The sequence below is a fragment of the Lotus japonicus genome, chromosome 3, assembly GCF_012489685.1.
Source record: "Lotus japonicus ecotype B-129 chromosome 3, LjGifu_v1.2".
Classification (NCBI taxonomy): Eukaryota; Viridiplantae; Streptophyta; class Magnoliopsida; order Fabales; family Fabaceae; genus Lotus; species Lotus japonicus.
The window spans coordinates 89,842,521-89,857,766 of record NC_080043.1 but is presented as its reverse complement, the minus strand read 5'-3'; the positions used below and the strand labels follow the sequence as shown (position 1 = coordinate 89,857,766).

General features: G+C 31.0%; 1 protein-coding gene across 1 annotated transcript; it reads left to right on the top strand.

The window, feature by feature from the left end:
• Positions 1 to 7,490: 7,490 nt before the first annotated feature.
• Positions 7,491 to 13,229, top strand: LOC130747188 (glucomannan 4-beta-mannosyltransferase 2). Its single transcript, XM_057600039.1, has 9 exons — positions 7,491 to 8,197; positions 8,390 to 8,488; positions 8,951 to 9,203; positions 11,146 to 11,256; positions 11,361 to 11,497; positions 11,773 to 11,886; positions 12,048 to 12,247; positions 12,342 to 12,566; positions 12,784 to 13,229. Exons 1-9 carry the CDS (start codon positions 7,871 to 7,873, stop codon positions 12,935 to 12,937), a joined length of 1,620 nt encoding a protein of 539 aa, XP_057456022.1. The 5' UTR covers positions 7,491 to 7,870; the 3' UTR covers positions 12,938 to 13,229.
• The last annotated feature ends 2,017 nt before the right edge of the window (positions 13,230 to 15,246 follow it).

Sequence of the window (15,246 nt, the reverse complement as noted above, 5' to 3'; positions counted from 1 at the left end):
TATTTCCACTTTATCTTTATGTATAGGTTTTAGTCGTTTTTCATGTGTCCTTAGGACGGCCTTATTCAAATTGGGAACATATTTAGGTAATTAGGTGAGATGATCTTTAAATTGGAATATAGTACAAGATATGATTAATTTGAACTTGAGACCATACTCATTGAACTAATAATCCATTGGTCATATATATATTTGACCAACAATTTACTAGGTAAGGTATGCTTAGGACCAGTGTTTTAAAACTCGGCTCGGTCATTGACTCGGTCGAGGTACTGAGTCAATGAGTCACTGGTCGGACCAGTGGGTTAATGGGCGGACTGCTTAACTCGGTGTATATTTAAAAATTTAAATATTAATAATACAACTCATACAACTTCACATTTTCATATTTTTCAGTGATGTAATTATATTTATAATTAATAATGTGCGTTTATTGTCAATTAACAACATGTGGCATAGTGGGAAGGTAATATTTTTATATCCTTTATGTCCTGTGTTCGATTCCACCTGGTAGCATTTTCTAATTTTTTTTCCCTTGTGTGTTGACTCAGCCGGTTCAACCGCCCGAGTTTGGCCGGTCCAACCCGAGTTTGACTGGTTTATTCCGAGTTTGACCGGTTTGATGACACAACCGATCTGAACTTGTGACCGGACCGGCCTTAGGACCGAGTTCCGATCGAACCGGTAGGACCGGCCGGTCCGGTCCGAGTTTTAAAACTATGCTTAGGACAATATATTGTTTTTTTTGTTTTGAAAGTTAGGACAATAGATTGTTAGTTTAAGTATAATATGTTTGATTTCTTTTATTAATGTATTTTGGATTTAATCTTATGAATAAAATACTTCCATTAAAAAAGTCAGTCTCATTATGATATATATATGGATATTTCCGACTTAAGCAGAACTAACTTTCACGAAGCAAGAAAAAAAATAGGCAAACTTTTACATGATGGTTTATACAACTTTTCTTCTTTCTCTTGCAAATTAACATATCTCCATTTTCACAGTGCAATATTCCTTTTCTAACTGAGATCTTGGAAATTTAACCCAAAAAAAACCTGAGATCTTGGAAAGGTATTAACACAAGCGAATTATTAATATTCTATTTTATATTCTCTGTTTTTTATTTTTCATCATTAAATAATTTCTACATGTTTTATTAAAAAGATGGTTTTTAATGACACTTGCAGAAAAATCATCAAATGTGAAAAAAGAAAAAGCATCTATCAAGAGAATATACTACTACAAAAAAAGATTGAATTTGAGTAAAAAAAAAAAGTGAACACCACCATTGTTACATTTTAATTAAACAACTGTAGTTGCAGAGTTATATTGAAAAAGATTAAAACTGTATTGACAGATTATCTGTCCGACATTAACTGTAATGACAGATACTATACCCAATTCTCGTCAGGGCAAGTGCCGCTACATGTAGAAAGTTACTTGAAGTCATAATTGATTCTGCAACGTCCAAATAATTTAACAGCAATAATGGAGGGTTTTGAGATCAGCATCAAAATAATGATACTCTAATAAAACAGAATTAGCAAGGTTTTAATTTCAAATTAACAATTCACACACTAAGAAGTAAAGGTGCAGACAATGATCTGATCCAGTCTATGATTCAGTGTAACAGCTGCCGCCATCTGTAGGGTGCAATCCTACTCTAATATCCAAACATGATACATCAAAGTAATTAATGATACATGCATAGATGTAAAAAAATTAAGACATTCGATCGACATATTAGATTATAATCGATTTTCTAAATACAATGTGACAAAAATATAATGTTTAGTGAGGGTTTCGCTCTCAGCTATTTTTGTTTATTTTTTTGCTAATTTGGAGTGTCATAGACCGCTCTTGGCTGTTTTCGAACACAAATTTCTAATGATCTGAAATCAATCCTAAATAATAAAACATCAACACGCATATCAATTGTTTGTCCACATTTCATTTTCGTATGAACAAGGATTTGAAAAGGGAGTAAGGTTTGAAATATTTTTATGCAAACTTTATTGTTAATAATAATTTTTTAAAATTTACTAATTACTAAATGAATTCAAGTAAACATTATTTATAATTAAAATTTTATATAAGATACACATACTCTCCAAATTCTAGGAATTTGACAAAGCGTAGGAAAATGTCTAGTCTAGGACCTAAAATTTGTATATGAGTGAAGATGTTTAATTTATTCATTCGAGTAGTCTTCCTCTTATAGGTTTCTTGTGTTCTTTGAGTTCTCTCAAGGGTAATTGTTATGACCTCTCAATATGGAGGCTTTGTGGGTTTTATGACGTTAGTGTGATATGTCCCTCTAGGTCAATCCTCTTGTCGAGGCACCTACTTACGAGTTTGAGACGTTTTAGACTCCGCAAGTACACAATTCTTCAAGTGCCAAATCTTAGTGGACTTGATTAATTATCGAGTTTGGACGTTCAAGACTCGGCAAGTAAAATTATGATAAATATTATGGCAAGTAAATGATAATTTAAATATGTGTTGTGGTATGTATTTGACTCTTCAGATTCATCTTATAGATTATCGATGGTCAAAGTAGTCAATAACCACGACAAAATATTCAAAAGCCCGTCAAATTATCAACTATCAACAATTTCATTTGTTTAAATAACCAATGCCTCTGACTAGCGATAGCTAATGAAAAAATTAAGTCTGCCAAGTTACCCACACCTAAGTCGTTAGTAATTACGCAACCATTTTGGTATACAGACAACATGGGCCGTTAGTAATTTTGATGTATTTAATCCTGCAAAAAAATTATTTGTTGACAAATTACCGGCCGTCTTTTTTTATTTATTTTAAAAAAGAAAACATGTTAGTTTGATTAACTAAACTATATTTTTTAAGAAGTGTGAAGTACTTGTTTGATCCTTATATTAAATAATAAAGGGATTGTAAAAGTTAATGTCTCTTAATATAAGTCACTTGAAAATATCTATCGAGCATTAACAAATTTTTCTCAATTTTCTTCTGGACATTTAATGCTCCATATTGAATCATACTCAATACTCTTCACGTTTCTTATTATAAATCAGTAGTACCAAATTCTTTAGAATTCATTTCAAAAAATATTAAAATTAATTTAAAACAAGAAAAATTGTAATTTTTTAATTAAATTTCTAAGTTACACTTACATACTCCAATTTTTTTACTACTTTATTTTTTTGGTACATTTATTTTTTTTGGTACATATTACTACTTTATTTAATTATGTACAGAAATTTTGGAAAAAAAATTATATATACAAATTCACATCCCATTATCTTTCAAATTTGACTTTCATACACCGTTTAGAAAAAAAAACATTAGCCTCTTTTAATTGTATACACTACTTCAAGCCTCTAGTAGATGAAAAGTTTAAATTTCTAGAGTTAAAGTTTGTGAAAGATCCTAAAAAATAATAAAAAATCATGATAAGAAGAAATATTAAAGGTAAATTTGAAAATATTAAAACAATAAATTTTTTTCATAGATATTACAAAATGACTTATATTTAGGGGGAAAAACTCACAACAAGTAACTTATAATAATTAAGAAACATATAAAATAATCTATTTTAGTTTTCTAGTAGCTAGGGGTAATTTAAGAAAATTAACAATTTTGTTACAAATTTGAGACTAGTAGCCTATAAATAAATAAAAATGGATGGAGTACTCCTACTACCTTTGGTCATTATTATAACAATATAATTTGATATAATTTGAGATATATATATATATATTCTTTTTATACTACATTAGTTATTATTTGATATAAACGCCCTTATAACACTACTAAATGTATCTCATTAATTGGACTCTCTCTTTCCATTTTCTAATTAAGTGAGTTAATAGTAACTTTAGAAAGTTAATATAAATATAGAAAAAATTCAATTATAGTAATTGCACCAACTATTGTTTTTAATGAAGGTGGGGTTGTAACTTGACTTTTAAAGTAGTGATAAGGATCATAGGGATAATATCAATGAGTGCAAATTTCATTTTAATCACGAATTCTTAACTTTGAGTTATTATAAGAAAAAAAAAACCATAGTTTTTCCATTCATTATTAGCACCAACTATAGTTTTTAATGGGGTTGGGGTCGTAACTTTACTTTTAAAGGAGTAATAATGATTATAGGTATAGTATTTCTAACCATGGTCATAAATAATTAATGCAGATTTTACTTTAATCACGGGTTCTTAACTTTCAGTTCTTCACATCACATTATTTCCACAACACTGTATTATTTATATTTTTTATTTTCATAAAGTAAAAAAGAAAAACTCATAAAACAATAAAACAATCTTGATGAAAGAAAAAAACATTTTTCATACTAAGAACTCATAAAACAAAATCGTTTGGCCAATAACTAGGAAAATCGTTCGCAATCTCTAATGCTTAAGAACTTAATTATTGGATCTTAGCCTAAGAACTCCTAAAAACCAGGGATGAAGTTGCTCTAAAGTGGGAGAATTACTTCAAAGAGTCAAATCCTTCTTTAGTAACTCATGCTTTACATAACTGAACAGTAAAGGATCATTAATGATTTTTTAATGAATATTTACTATTTTCCTAACTTTGAGATTGTGATTGTCTCATTCTTACTCCATTTTCCACACATTAACTACGCATGCTTTATTAGTTTGGAATTACTCGGGTTTTCATTCAATAAGGTAATTTATTAGTTTGACATATATGCAATGTTTTATTTAATGGAATGAAGTCATACATATCCTACCAATTGAATCCTATTACCTCCTCATGTGGAGAATTAATGAAGTCAAAATAAAATAAAAATCACTTTATATGAGTATTTTTTATTTTTTAGATGGAGCACATTATATGAAAATAGAGGACATTTCGTTAGCCAAAATTTACTGCTTTTGTGCAAGCAACTATGGCGAGGTGATTAATCACTATTGTTGACGGTAGATACTCTTAATTGATGATTTTTTTTTAAATAATTTTTTCAAAGAAAATGTAAGGGAAGTCATATTTCTTTTTGAAATAAATAGTTTTAATTTGATAATTAAAAAAAATGATAAACAAGGTAAATATAATATGCTAATGATTTATTTGTCATTATAAATATTATATATTTATATTATTTTAAAATTAAAAATAAATCTACCTTAAAAAAAGGCCTATGATATAAAAGATCATTTATAAATTTTTTAAGTTTCTATTTTCTAAATAATTCTAATAAGTTTTAATTTTTTAATAATATTAATTATTATTAACAATTATATACATATTAATGCTATTAGATGCTTAAGGAGTACAACTATCTATCAGTTGTAATATATATTGTTGATAAAAAATATATTAGTAAATAAAAGTAAAGAATACTATTAAAGTAAATGCAACAAAGCTCACTTTTAAACACTTTTACTTTGTCCCCGAAGAATAGATCAAGTGGTAGGAGCAGAGGGACATATGGGTTGGGTAGGGGAGGTCCAAGGATCGATTCCTGGCGGATGCAATTTATTTTTCCGATGTACAAAAAAAACACTTTTACTTTATTTTTAGTATTGATTAAGATTCATTACCTTATTTAATTTTTTATGAATTTCTCCCTATAAATTAATATTTCAAAATCTAACTATCTATTTCACATTAAATATAAGTGTGAATTAGAAAAAAAAATACTTCCTAGATATATATAATGAAGGTTGTATTTAAAAAAAATGTTTCAAAAAACAAACAAAACAACAAAAAATTCCTAAATAAAAAAACTTATATATATATGTATATATATATATAATGAAGGTTGTACTTTAAGTGATACCTTAGAAATTCAAGTAAATAAAAGTAAAGAATACTATAAATGTAACAAATGAAACAACTTTAACCATTTCCTTTAGAACTGTAAAAAAAAAAAATACCATTGCCTTTAGAATTCAAATAAATATATAAAAGTAAAGAATACTATAAAAGTAAGTGAAATAAATACTCACTTTCCAAAACTTTGACTTTGGTTTTAGTATTGATTAAAATTCATTTGCCTTATTTAATTTTCTATATATTTCTCTTTCTAAGTTTGACTTTGGTTGTAGTAATATTCTAAAATTTTACTACTATCTTTTTCATTATTAAATATGAGAGTAAATTTAGAAAAAAAATATTTAATGCTTCATAAGTATTAGAAAATATTTTATATTTAAAAATAAAATTTTCTTAAAATGTGACTTACAAAAGGAAGTATAATTTAATGGGTCTTATATGAATTTCAACCTACAATAAAAAAATGTTAAAGCGAGCATTACTAAAGGCTTGTTTGGTGGTCAGAATAAGATAAGAGGAGGTTAGGATAGATAGTTGGATAAAGAGAGGAAATGATAAGAGCAAGATAGACTCTTATCTTATCTTGTGTTTGAGGTGGATAAGATAATGATAAGATATGATATAAACAAGTAAAAATATATCAAACTTTCATTTGAATAAAATATACATAATATTTTTTTTATATATTTTCTAAATGAAATTTTTTAAAAAGTTATTATTCTATTAAATTTAATTTTTTTATATTTTATAAATTAGCCTATGTTTTAAAATTAACTAAAATTAAATTAATTTTCCTATTTTAAATTTCCCCGGACAGGAGCATATTTTAATTAAAAGTAAAAACTATATATTTAACCAATTAATATTAACTTAGTAGTGTAAATCTCAAAAATAAAAAAATAATTATATTAATAAAAAATTCAAAATTTTTATTTTTTCAAAAGTACATTACATATAAATTATAAATAATTATATAAGTAGAAGAATGATTTTAAATATATTAGTAAACTAATATTTATAAGTGAATAGTCTTGTTCACTGTTAGTAAATCATGATTTTATTTATTTATATTATATACAAATAATTTTAACCAAGTAGTAGAAAGTGATAATGATAATTTAATTATTTTATATAAGTAAATTCAATATTTTCACCACTAATAAATTAGTTCATTTTTAATTAAATTTATGAGTAAAAAATAATTTAAACTTAACAATAACAACTAGTAATTGATAACTAATAAAATTAGTATATTATTACTAAATCAATATTTCTATATTTATTTATTTATTAATATTCTTATAAATTATATAAAATATAAATATTGAAATGATTAAAATTGTTATTTTATTCTGTCTGGACACTTCTATCCTATTATCCTAGCTTAGTTGTCTCATCATAATAACTTTCACACATGATAAACGAAATAAGATAAGAAATATGATTGTGTTATCCTAATCTGCTAGCACAATAAACAATAGATATATGGGTATTAATCTTACCATCATATGGTCCATCAAAAGGTAAAAAGTCAAGTAAAAGGGGAATTTTCCAGTGAAGGAAGACCCACTGTAACTATTGTGAAGAAGAGAAGACAGAAACACCCAATTAATCATCAAATCAAATAATAAAATAAAATGTGGCAGGAAAAGGAAAATCTATAGCCACAATATGACTATAAAGGCACCCCTTTATCACTGCATCTATTGCCCTTCTCAAATTGTCTATCTCTCACAAGTCACAACCTCTCTCTCTCTCTCTCTCACTGCTTAGAATGCCTCTTTTCTTCTCTGTCTCTCTCACAAGATAGAAGGACAGAGAGGCATTCGTCGGTGCTCATTGTAACCAAGTGAGTGTGCAAAGTAGTGAGAGCTTTTACTACTACACAAAAGTGTAGTGTTTGTGTAGTGTGTTTGAGAGAGAACAGAGATCTGCACTATTCTTTACCATTCCTTCTTAGCCTCCAAAAAATTCTACCATTTCAACCAACCCCATCTTTCTAGCTACCCATTTCAATCCCATATAACAAAAGGGGTATCATATCACATTCATAATTTTTACCACCTTTTTATCTGCAAAAATGGCTGAATCTCAACCTGTTTTGATTCCTGAGACAATCCCTGGTGTGAATTACGACGTGGGTAGTCAGCTGAAGCTGATTTGGGATGTGATCAAAGCGCCATTGATCGTTCCCCTGCTGAATCTCTGCGTGTACGTTTGTTTGGCAATGGCTCTGATGCTGTTCATGGAGAGGGTTTACATGGGCATCGTCATCGTCCTCGTGAAGCTTTTCTGGAAGAAACCTGAACAGCGCTACAATTACGAGCCTCTACAAGACGATGAGGAACTTGGTGGTGCCAATTTCCCTGTGGTCCTCATTCAAATTCCAATGTTCAATGAAAAAGAGGTAAGAAAAAAACAGAGAAAACAGAGGAAAAACAGAGAGATTCTCTGCCAACTGTTTGTTTTTTTTTTACCCAATGCTGATAAATTCGATTTACCCAGTTCTTATATTTCTGGATTTATGCAAAAAATCTAGGAAAGTTTACAACTTTGAAATCTGTGCTGATGTTTTGTGTTGGTTTGGTATATGGGTCAGGTTTACAAGGTCTCCATTGGAGCAGCTTGTGGTCTTTCATGGCCTACAGATCGTCTCGTGATCCAAGTCCTCGATGATTCTACTGACCCAGTGGTCAAGGTAGTATAATCTCACAACAATCTTCACATTCACTCATAATAATAATGTCTTTGCTTTTTTCAATTTAATCATGGCCTAACCAATGGGGATTGATTCTGATTTCTGCATCCTCCACCAACACTTTTTCTCATATGTGCTTCTTTATTCAGCAACTTTAAGATTGATTAGCATAATACTACTAGCATGTGATGCATATATATATTGAAAATAGTCCTACTCTTTTTTTACCCATTCAAGTCATGGTTTCAAGTCCCAAGAGTCTCATAATAGTCCTCATCTTTTGAAGTTCCAAAATTGACACTTTTATTTTTCAAGTATCATTTACATGGGTGGGTGCATTATTCATGAATTGGGTTAAAATTTCATAAATGGCATCTTCAATTTTGTTTGTATTTGTGACATTAGAAAGGTGGGTACAAAATGTGATTTTTTGTGTTGCCATTGTTGTTGTTGTTGTTGTAGCAATTGGTGGAGATGGAATGTCAAAGATGGGCTAGCAAAGGCATCAACATAACGTACCAAATCAGAGAGACCAGAGGGGGATACAAAGCGGGTGCACTCAAAGAAGGCCTAAAACGTAGCTATGTCAAACACTGCGAGTATGTGGCCATTTTCGACGCCGATTTCCGGCCGGAGCCCGATTTTCTCCGGCGAGCCATTCCCTTTTTGGTGGGGAACCCTGAACTTGCACTTGTTCAAGCTCGTTGGAGATTTGGTAAGCCAAAGGATTTTTTTAGTTAATGCGAATTAATTATTATTAGTAATGGTATTAATTACTTACTTCACTTCACTTCCCATTTTGACTTTTCTCACTCACTACACTAACTTTCCTTTTTTCTTTTATTTTCCTTTGATGAATTAATTCCTAGATTCATAGTGTCGGTGGTATCTGATTTTCTTTCCGTTTTTTATTTTATTTTAACAAAAATTATTTTGTTTTTAGTTTTGATTAATCAATGCTTATTTTGGCGTTGGGTGGACTTTTGTTTCCTCTTTTGTCCTTGTTTGACCAAATAGGAGAAAGGGGCAATACTTGCATGAAATAATATCAATGGGGCACAATGGTCACAACCTTAAAATACATTAAATTAAGGAAAGAAAAAGAAAACTTAATGCTATAGTTATTGAAAGAGTTTTCATACCCCTTTTTGAGCTTAAAATTTCTTTATACTGATATCTAGGCGGCAATGTTTTATTTTTATTAAAATAAAAAAATTATTTTCTGATGTGATGTATATTGTACTTTTATTAAATCTTCATTGAAATTATTATCATGGTCATTTTAATTGATTGTGAGGGGGAAGGGGTCCATGAAAACAAACCCTTCAATCACGGGTGGGGAACACTAACGTTGGGAAGCTTGTTCCCTTCATGGACTATGGCCCCATTTAGAGCAAAATGAAAAGTTGAAAGATTGGGAATAAGAAACAAAATAAAAACACCTAATTCTTCTGCTTGTTTTCTAGCACCTGCCAGCTCAAAATTAACCCATGGTGTTTATAATGCACACACATATAATAATTCTAAGTGGGTGTTGGTGATAATTATTGATTCTTCTGCTTTCTGTTTTTGTCCCAGGCAAGTGTTAAAACTTCTGAAATTGATTGAGGTATTTTAGTAAGAAGAAAGTGACAGGGTTGTGGAAAGGGTAGCTTTGTCAATTTAAGTGAAGGCAACATAGTGAATAAGAATATTAGTAGTAAAGTGTAGGTTTGTATGTCCAGATCTACTGTAGGTCAAGTCAACTAAAATTAAATATATTTAGAAGGTTAATTAATGAGTCTTTTTATTTTTCAAACACTAGTAATATTTTTATGCAAAGTGAAGTGCATGAAAATAACTTATTTATGCAAATAAACTAAAACTATTAAATGTTGGGGGGTAGAGTGGTAATTTTAAGAACCCATCCACTCTTCAAGGCTCATACTCCGGCAAACGCACTCACTCCCCACGTGCTTTTGCAGAATTATTTTTTGGGTTTTAATTAAGAAAATAAAATAAACTAAGAAGTAATAATCTGGTGTGGGTAGTACAATGTGGCTTATGGTGGACCTTACTCTTTGCTGCCGACACTTCAGTTTAGCTACTCCCATTTTCTCTTCTATTATTAGTCACCTGAGCACTTAACATTAATCAACTTCATTTTAAATAAAATAAATTAGTTTGGTAGGATTTTTTGTTTATTTGAATAATTTTAATTATGCTCACATGCTCAATCATATTATTTTCCATGACATTGATTTGGGAAAAAATAAAATTCATGTGGGGAGTGTGGGGCCCATAGCTGACTTTTTCTTTATTATCCGCCACCGTAACGGCATTATGTCATTTGTCCTGTGATTCTGTACTTACCTTATGAAAAAGTTAATTCATCACCAAGACAAACCAATAATTATCTGAAAAGGTAAAAAAACAGTAATTTTTTTTTACCATAAAAAAGTATGTGACTGAGTAGTTGTCTTGCTTTGTCCATTTTTTTATAGTAATACTCATGGGGTCATTTTCACCTTCTAATCAAAGATTTGATCATGGTTTAAATTATTCAAAAATTTAATTAGTATACAATGATGGAAGTTTAATCATATCTTTTCATCTTAATTTTTTAATCTTAAATGTGTTTTACTGACATTAACAATGGTGTGTTAATTTTGTGACAGTGAATTCGGATGAGTGTCTATTGACAAGAATGCAAGAGATGTCACTGGATTACCATTTCACTGTGGAGCAAGAAGTTGGGTCAGCTACTCATGCTTTCTTTGGATTCAATGGTAATTCATTCATTTTCCTGAGAATCAATTCTGACACATTAACTTTTCTCCAGAATTGATTCAATATGAACTAAGAAATTTGCTTTTCTGGAACATGAATGCAGGCACAGCAGGTGTTTGGAGGATTGCAGCAATCAATGAAGCAGGAGGGTGGAAAGACAGAACAACTGTGGAAGATATGGACCTTGCTGTTCGTGCCAGTCTTAGGGGATGGAAATTTTTGTACCTTGGTGACCTCCAGGTGAATACTGTTCTTTCTACTTCCTTATTTAAATGATATCTTTGCATCCAATGTATCACATGATGATTCTCTTCTACTTCTACAATTGATTCTAAAGTCAAAATCAATTTTGGTCAGAAGCTTCTCTAAGTAGCTTCTAAGAGCCCGAGTTGATTCTGAGACAACAGAAGTTAATCAAAACATGTTATTACTATGATATTTATTGTTCCAATAATTATAGTATTGGTAGTTTATCTTTTATGTATGTTTAGCTGACAAACAACAACCTTGTATAGGCAAAAAGTGAGCTTCCCAGTACTTTGAGAGCCTTCAGATTCCAGCAGCATCGATGGTCTTGTGGTCCTGCTAATCTGTTTCGCAAAATGGCCATGGAGATTATAAGGAACAAGGTTAGTCCTTTCACTCATGTACACAAAATCATTGAGGCTGAATCAGAACAGAACAATGTTAATTAAGAATTAATGATGAATTAACCAAAAACAAAGAACATGAAAGTTGCTCATGTTTCCCTATATGCTTAATCTTCTTTTGTTTGTGAATGTGTATGCAGAAAGTGAAGTTCTGGAAGAAAGTCTATGTCATATACAGTTTCTTCCTTGTTCGCAAAATCACAGCTCACATGGTCACATTCTTCTTCTACTGCGTCGTGATTCCCCTCACAATTTTGGTCCCTGAGGTTCATGTTCCCATATGGGGTGCTGTTTATATCCCTTCTGTCATCACTATCCTCAATTCAGTTGGAACACCAAGGTCTGTTACAATTTCTTTCTTTTACTCATCATGTTATATCTTAAATTATTAATCTTTTAAGTCCTTTTCTAAAAGCTGTGTGCAAATTTGGCAGGTCCATTCATCTTCTGTTCTACTGGATCCTTTTCGAGAATGTGATGTCGCTGCACCGTACCAAAGCAACCATCATAGGTCTACTAGAATATGGAAGGGCCAATGAATGGGTTGTCACTGAAAAACTTGGAGATTCCGTCGCCAATAATAATAAGAAAACAGGAGATGCTGCTAAGAAGACTAATGTCAAAGCTACCAAGAAAACCAAATCCAAATTTCTGGAGAGGTCAGTTTTTTTTTTTCCATTTTTGAAGTATCATATGTACTTAGAGGTCTTAAAATTTATCACATTAGGCCTCCTATTTGCTATCACAGTCTGTTTTTTTCAGAATCAATTCTATCACCTAGAAGCTTCTGTGTCCAAAATTGGTTTTGCTTTTAGCATCAATTGTTGAAGGATTTTCAATTTGCTAATGTGTGTTTTCTTGTTTGAACATGAACAGACTTAATTACCTGGAGTTGGCATTCGCTGGCTTCCTGTTCTTGTGCGGGTGCTATGACTATGTCCATGGGAAGCACAACTACTTCATCTACCTCTTCCTTCAGACCTTATCCTTCACAATTGTTGGAGTTGGCTATGTTGGAACCATCGTGTAAAGCTCTGCGACATCTCGAGTTACTTAAGTCGTGTTAATAGTTTTCTAGTTTCTCCTCTGCAACTTGCTGCACCAAAATCTATTACAGCTAGTTAGAGCAGATCGTCATTTTCATTTCGGAAAGGAGAAGTTCTTTTCGAGATTCTGTTATCATAGATCAAGATACTACAAATCACAGACAGTGTGCAGTTATTGTTAGGATTTGAATTGGCAATACACAGGCTTAAGGACAACCAAGAAGATGTATCAAAAATCGCTTGAATTATATAACCTTTAGAAAACTTGTTTAGACAGTGTGGTTTTGTTTGCATAGATCGTTTTGCTGAGATTTTTATAGTAATTTATTTCGTGGGTCCTTTATTTATTAGTTTTCCTTAGTCTATGCCAAATAATATGATGGATAAAAGGTGCAACTTTTAGTTCATGTTACTTGTCTTTTTTCCCCCCTATAGAGTGAGTTTTATTGATCCAACCATGTGCTGCTTCTGCTTCTTTGAGAACATGCTTGTGGGGAGAGCTTAGAGTGAAATAAGGACAGCCAAGAATATTCCAATGATTCTTCTGCCAGGGTTTTCTACTGTTAACATACTTGATTTTCCAAAATCTGAATGTGTTTTCATTTGAAACCAGATTTTTCTAAAAGAAAAAAATAAACATTTGGTTACAAAAATGGCAAATATTACAAAGTTTTCTCCTTCCTACAGACCCTTCTAGCATGTTTGGTCGACTTCTTTTTTTCAAAATCAATTTTGAAATGCACAAGCTTCTTCTTAAAATTGATTTTGGTTTTAGAAATAATTGTTGGGGGATTTTTAAACATGCACATATGCTTGGTTTTTTCACATGCACGCCTAATTCTTGCATCATTTTTATTTTTTGAAAGCTACAATTTCTTTGATTTCTAAACCTTCCGACCACAAAACTAGTAATTGCAAGTTTGTAACTACTAAATGTGTAGATTAACTGACACGGGTTACTCTAGCTTAAACATCAATTCTTTCTGAATGCAGGTGCAACTAATATTTGGTTAGAGAGCTATGTGGAGATACACAATTCTAACCAAAACAAGTAAAATTGCAAAGAAGACTTGAAATCCAATCATTTTCACTTATTCAAACAAAAAGGTCCTTTTCTTTTTTTTTTCATCTTTTTTTTACTCTTACTTCATAGATGTCTTCTTATGAGGGAAAAGCATGGGATACCATTTTTCTGTTTTTGTCACAGCCTCCATGCCTTATAAAAAATAAAACACTACGATAAGAAATCACATGAAACAGCTCATGTGATGTTTCTTGTGATCTCTAAACCACACTATCATCAATCATAATATCTTTCCATCACTAGACTTGTGCTTCAATTGACCAATGTTCTTAAGCCATTTGTCTTCATGCTAGTGGTTCAATCATAGCCCCATCACAACCTTGCTTAACAATATTTTTTAAAGGCATGATCTTCTTTTGACAGCAAAGAATGCTTTTGGATTTCACCAAAGGATTAAAAAAAACAGAGAAGCCTTTTTGGGAATACTTTCATGTGTAACCTGTGATCTCAAGAATCATGAATTGTCATTTTGGTTACTTCAAGTAAAAGTGTCATTATCTGGGTAAACTGGGGTATATTTTATATGGTTTTAACTTATTGCCTAGTTTTGTTATAGCAGGACGAAATTTGTACCCACACGCAATCCTAATCATCAATATGAGTACTTTTAACACTATAATATTGAGGCTCATATCATGAGTTGGTGCCATTAACTTAAGTTTGTTGAGATCATTGGAAGGGCCAAGTTAACTTTTACCCAATAGTTTAAAAAGGTATGTCACAATAATTATCCTCTTATTTCTAGTCTAATACAGAAGGCAATCTCTTGTACGATCCGACAATATTCATAATTTCATATCCTAATGAGACTAAGGTATAAAACAAGGGTCAAAGCAACAAGTAACTTTTCTTCTTTACATGATATTCATGCTGAACACAGACCATATAGCTTTACAAGCTGGCTTGCAACCTTTGTTAGATCGCATCAGATTCCTTCAGTTCTATATTGTATGGTTTCTCAATTTCAATACATCATCAGATCGCCCCCAAATTCCTACAATGATGTGTCCTATTTCTATGCATTAACGGTGAGCTAGCAGTTCGACCTTATTCTAGCGTTCTATCTTGTGGGGTTACGGATTTTAAAATTCGTTTTTGGGTCAAAAGATTTTCATATGATTTATTCTTACTTAAGGGTGAGTTTGGCTTGGCGTTGGGAGGTAGTAAACGTGCGGTGGGGGACAATCAACAAGTGCAATGATATATAAA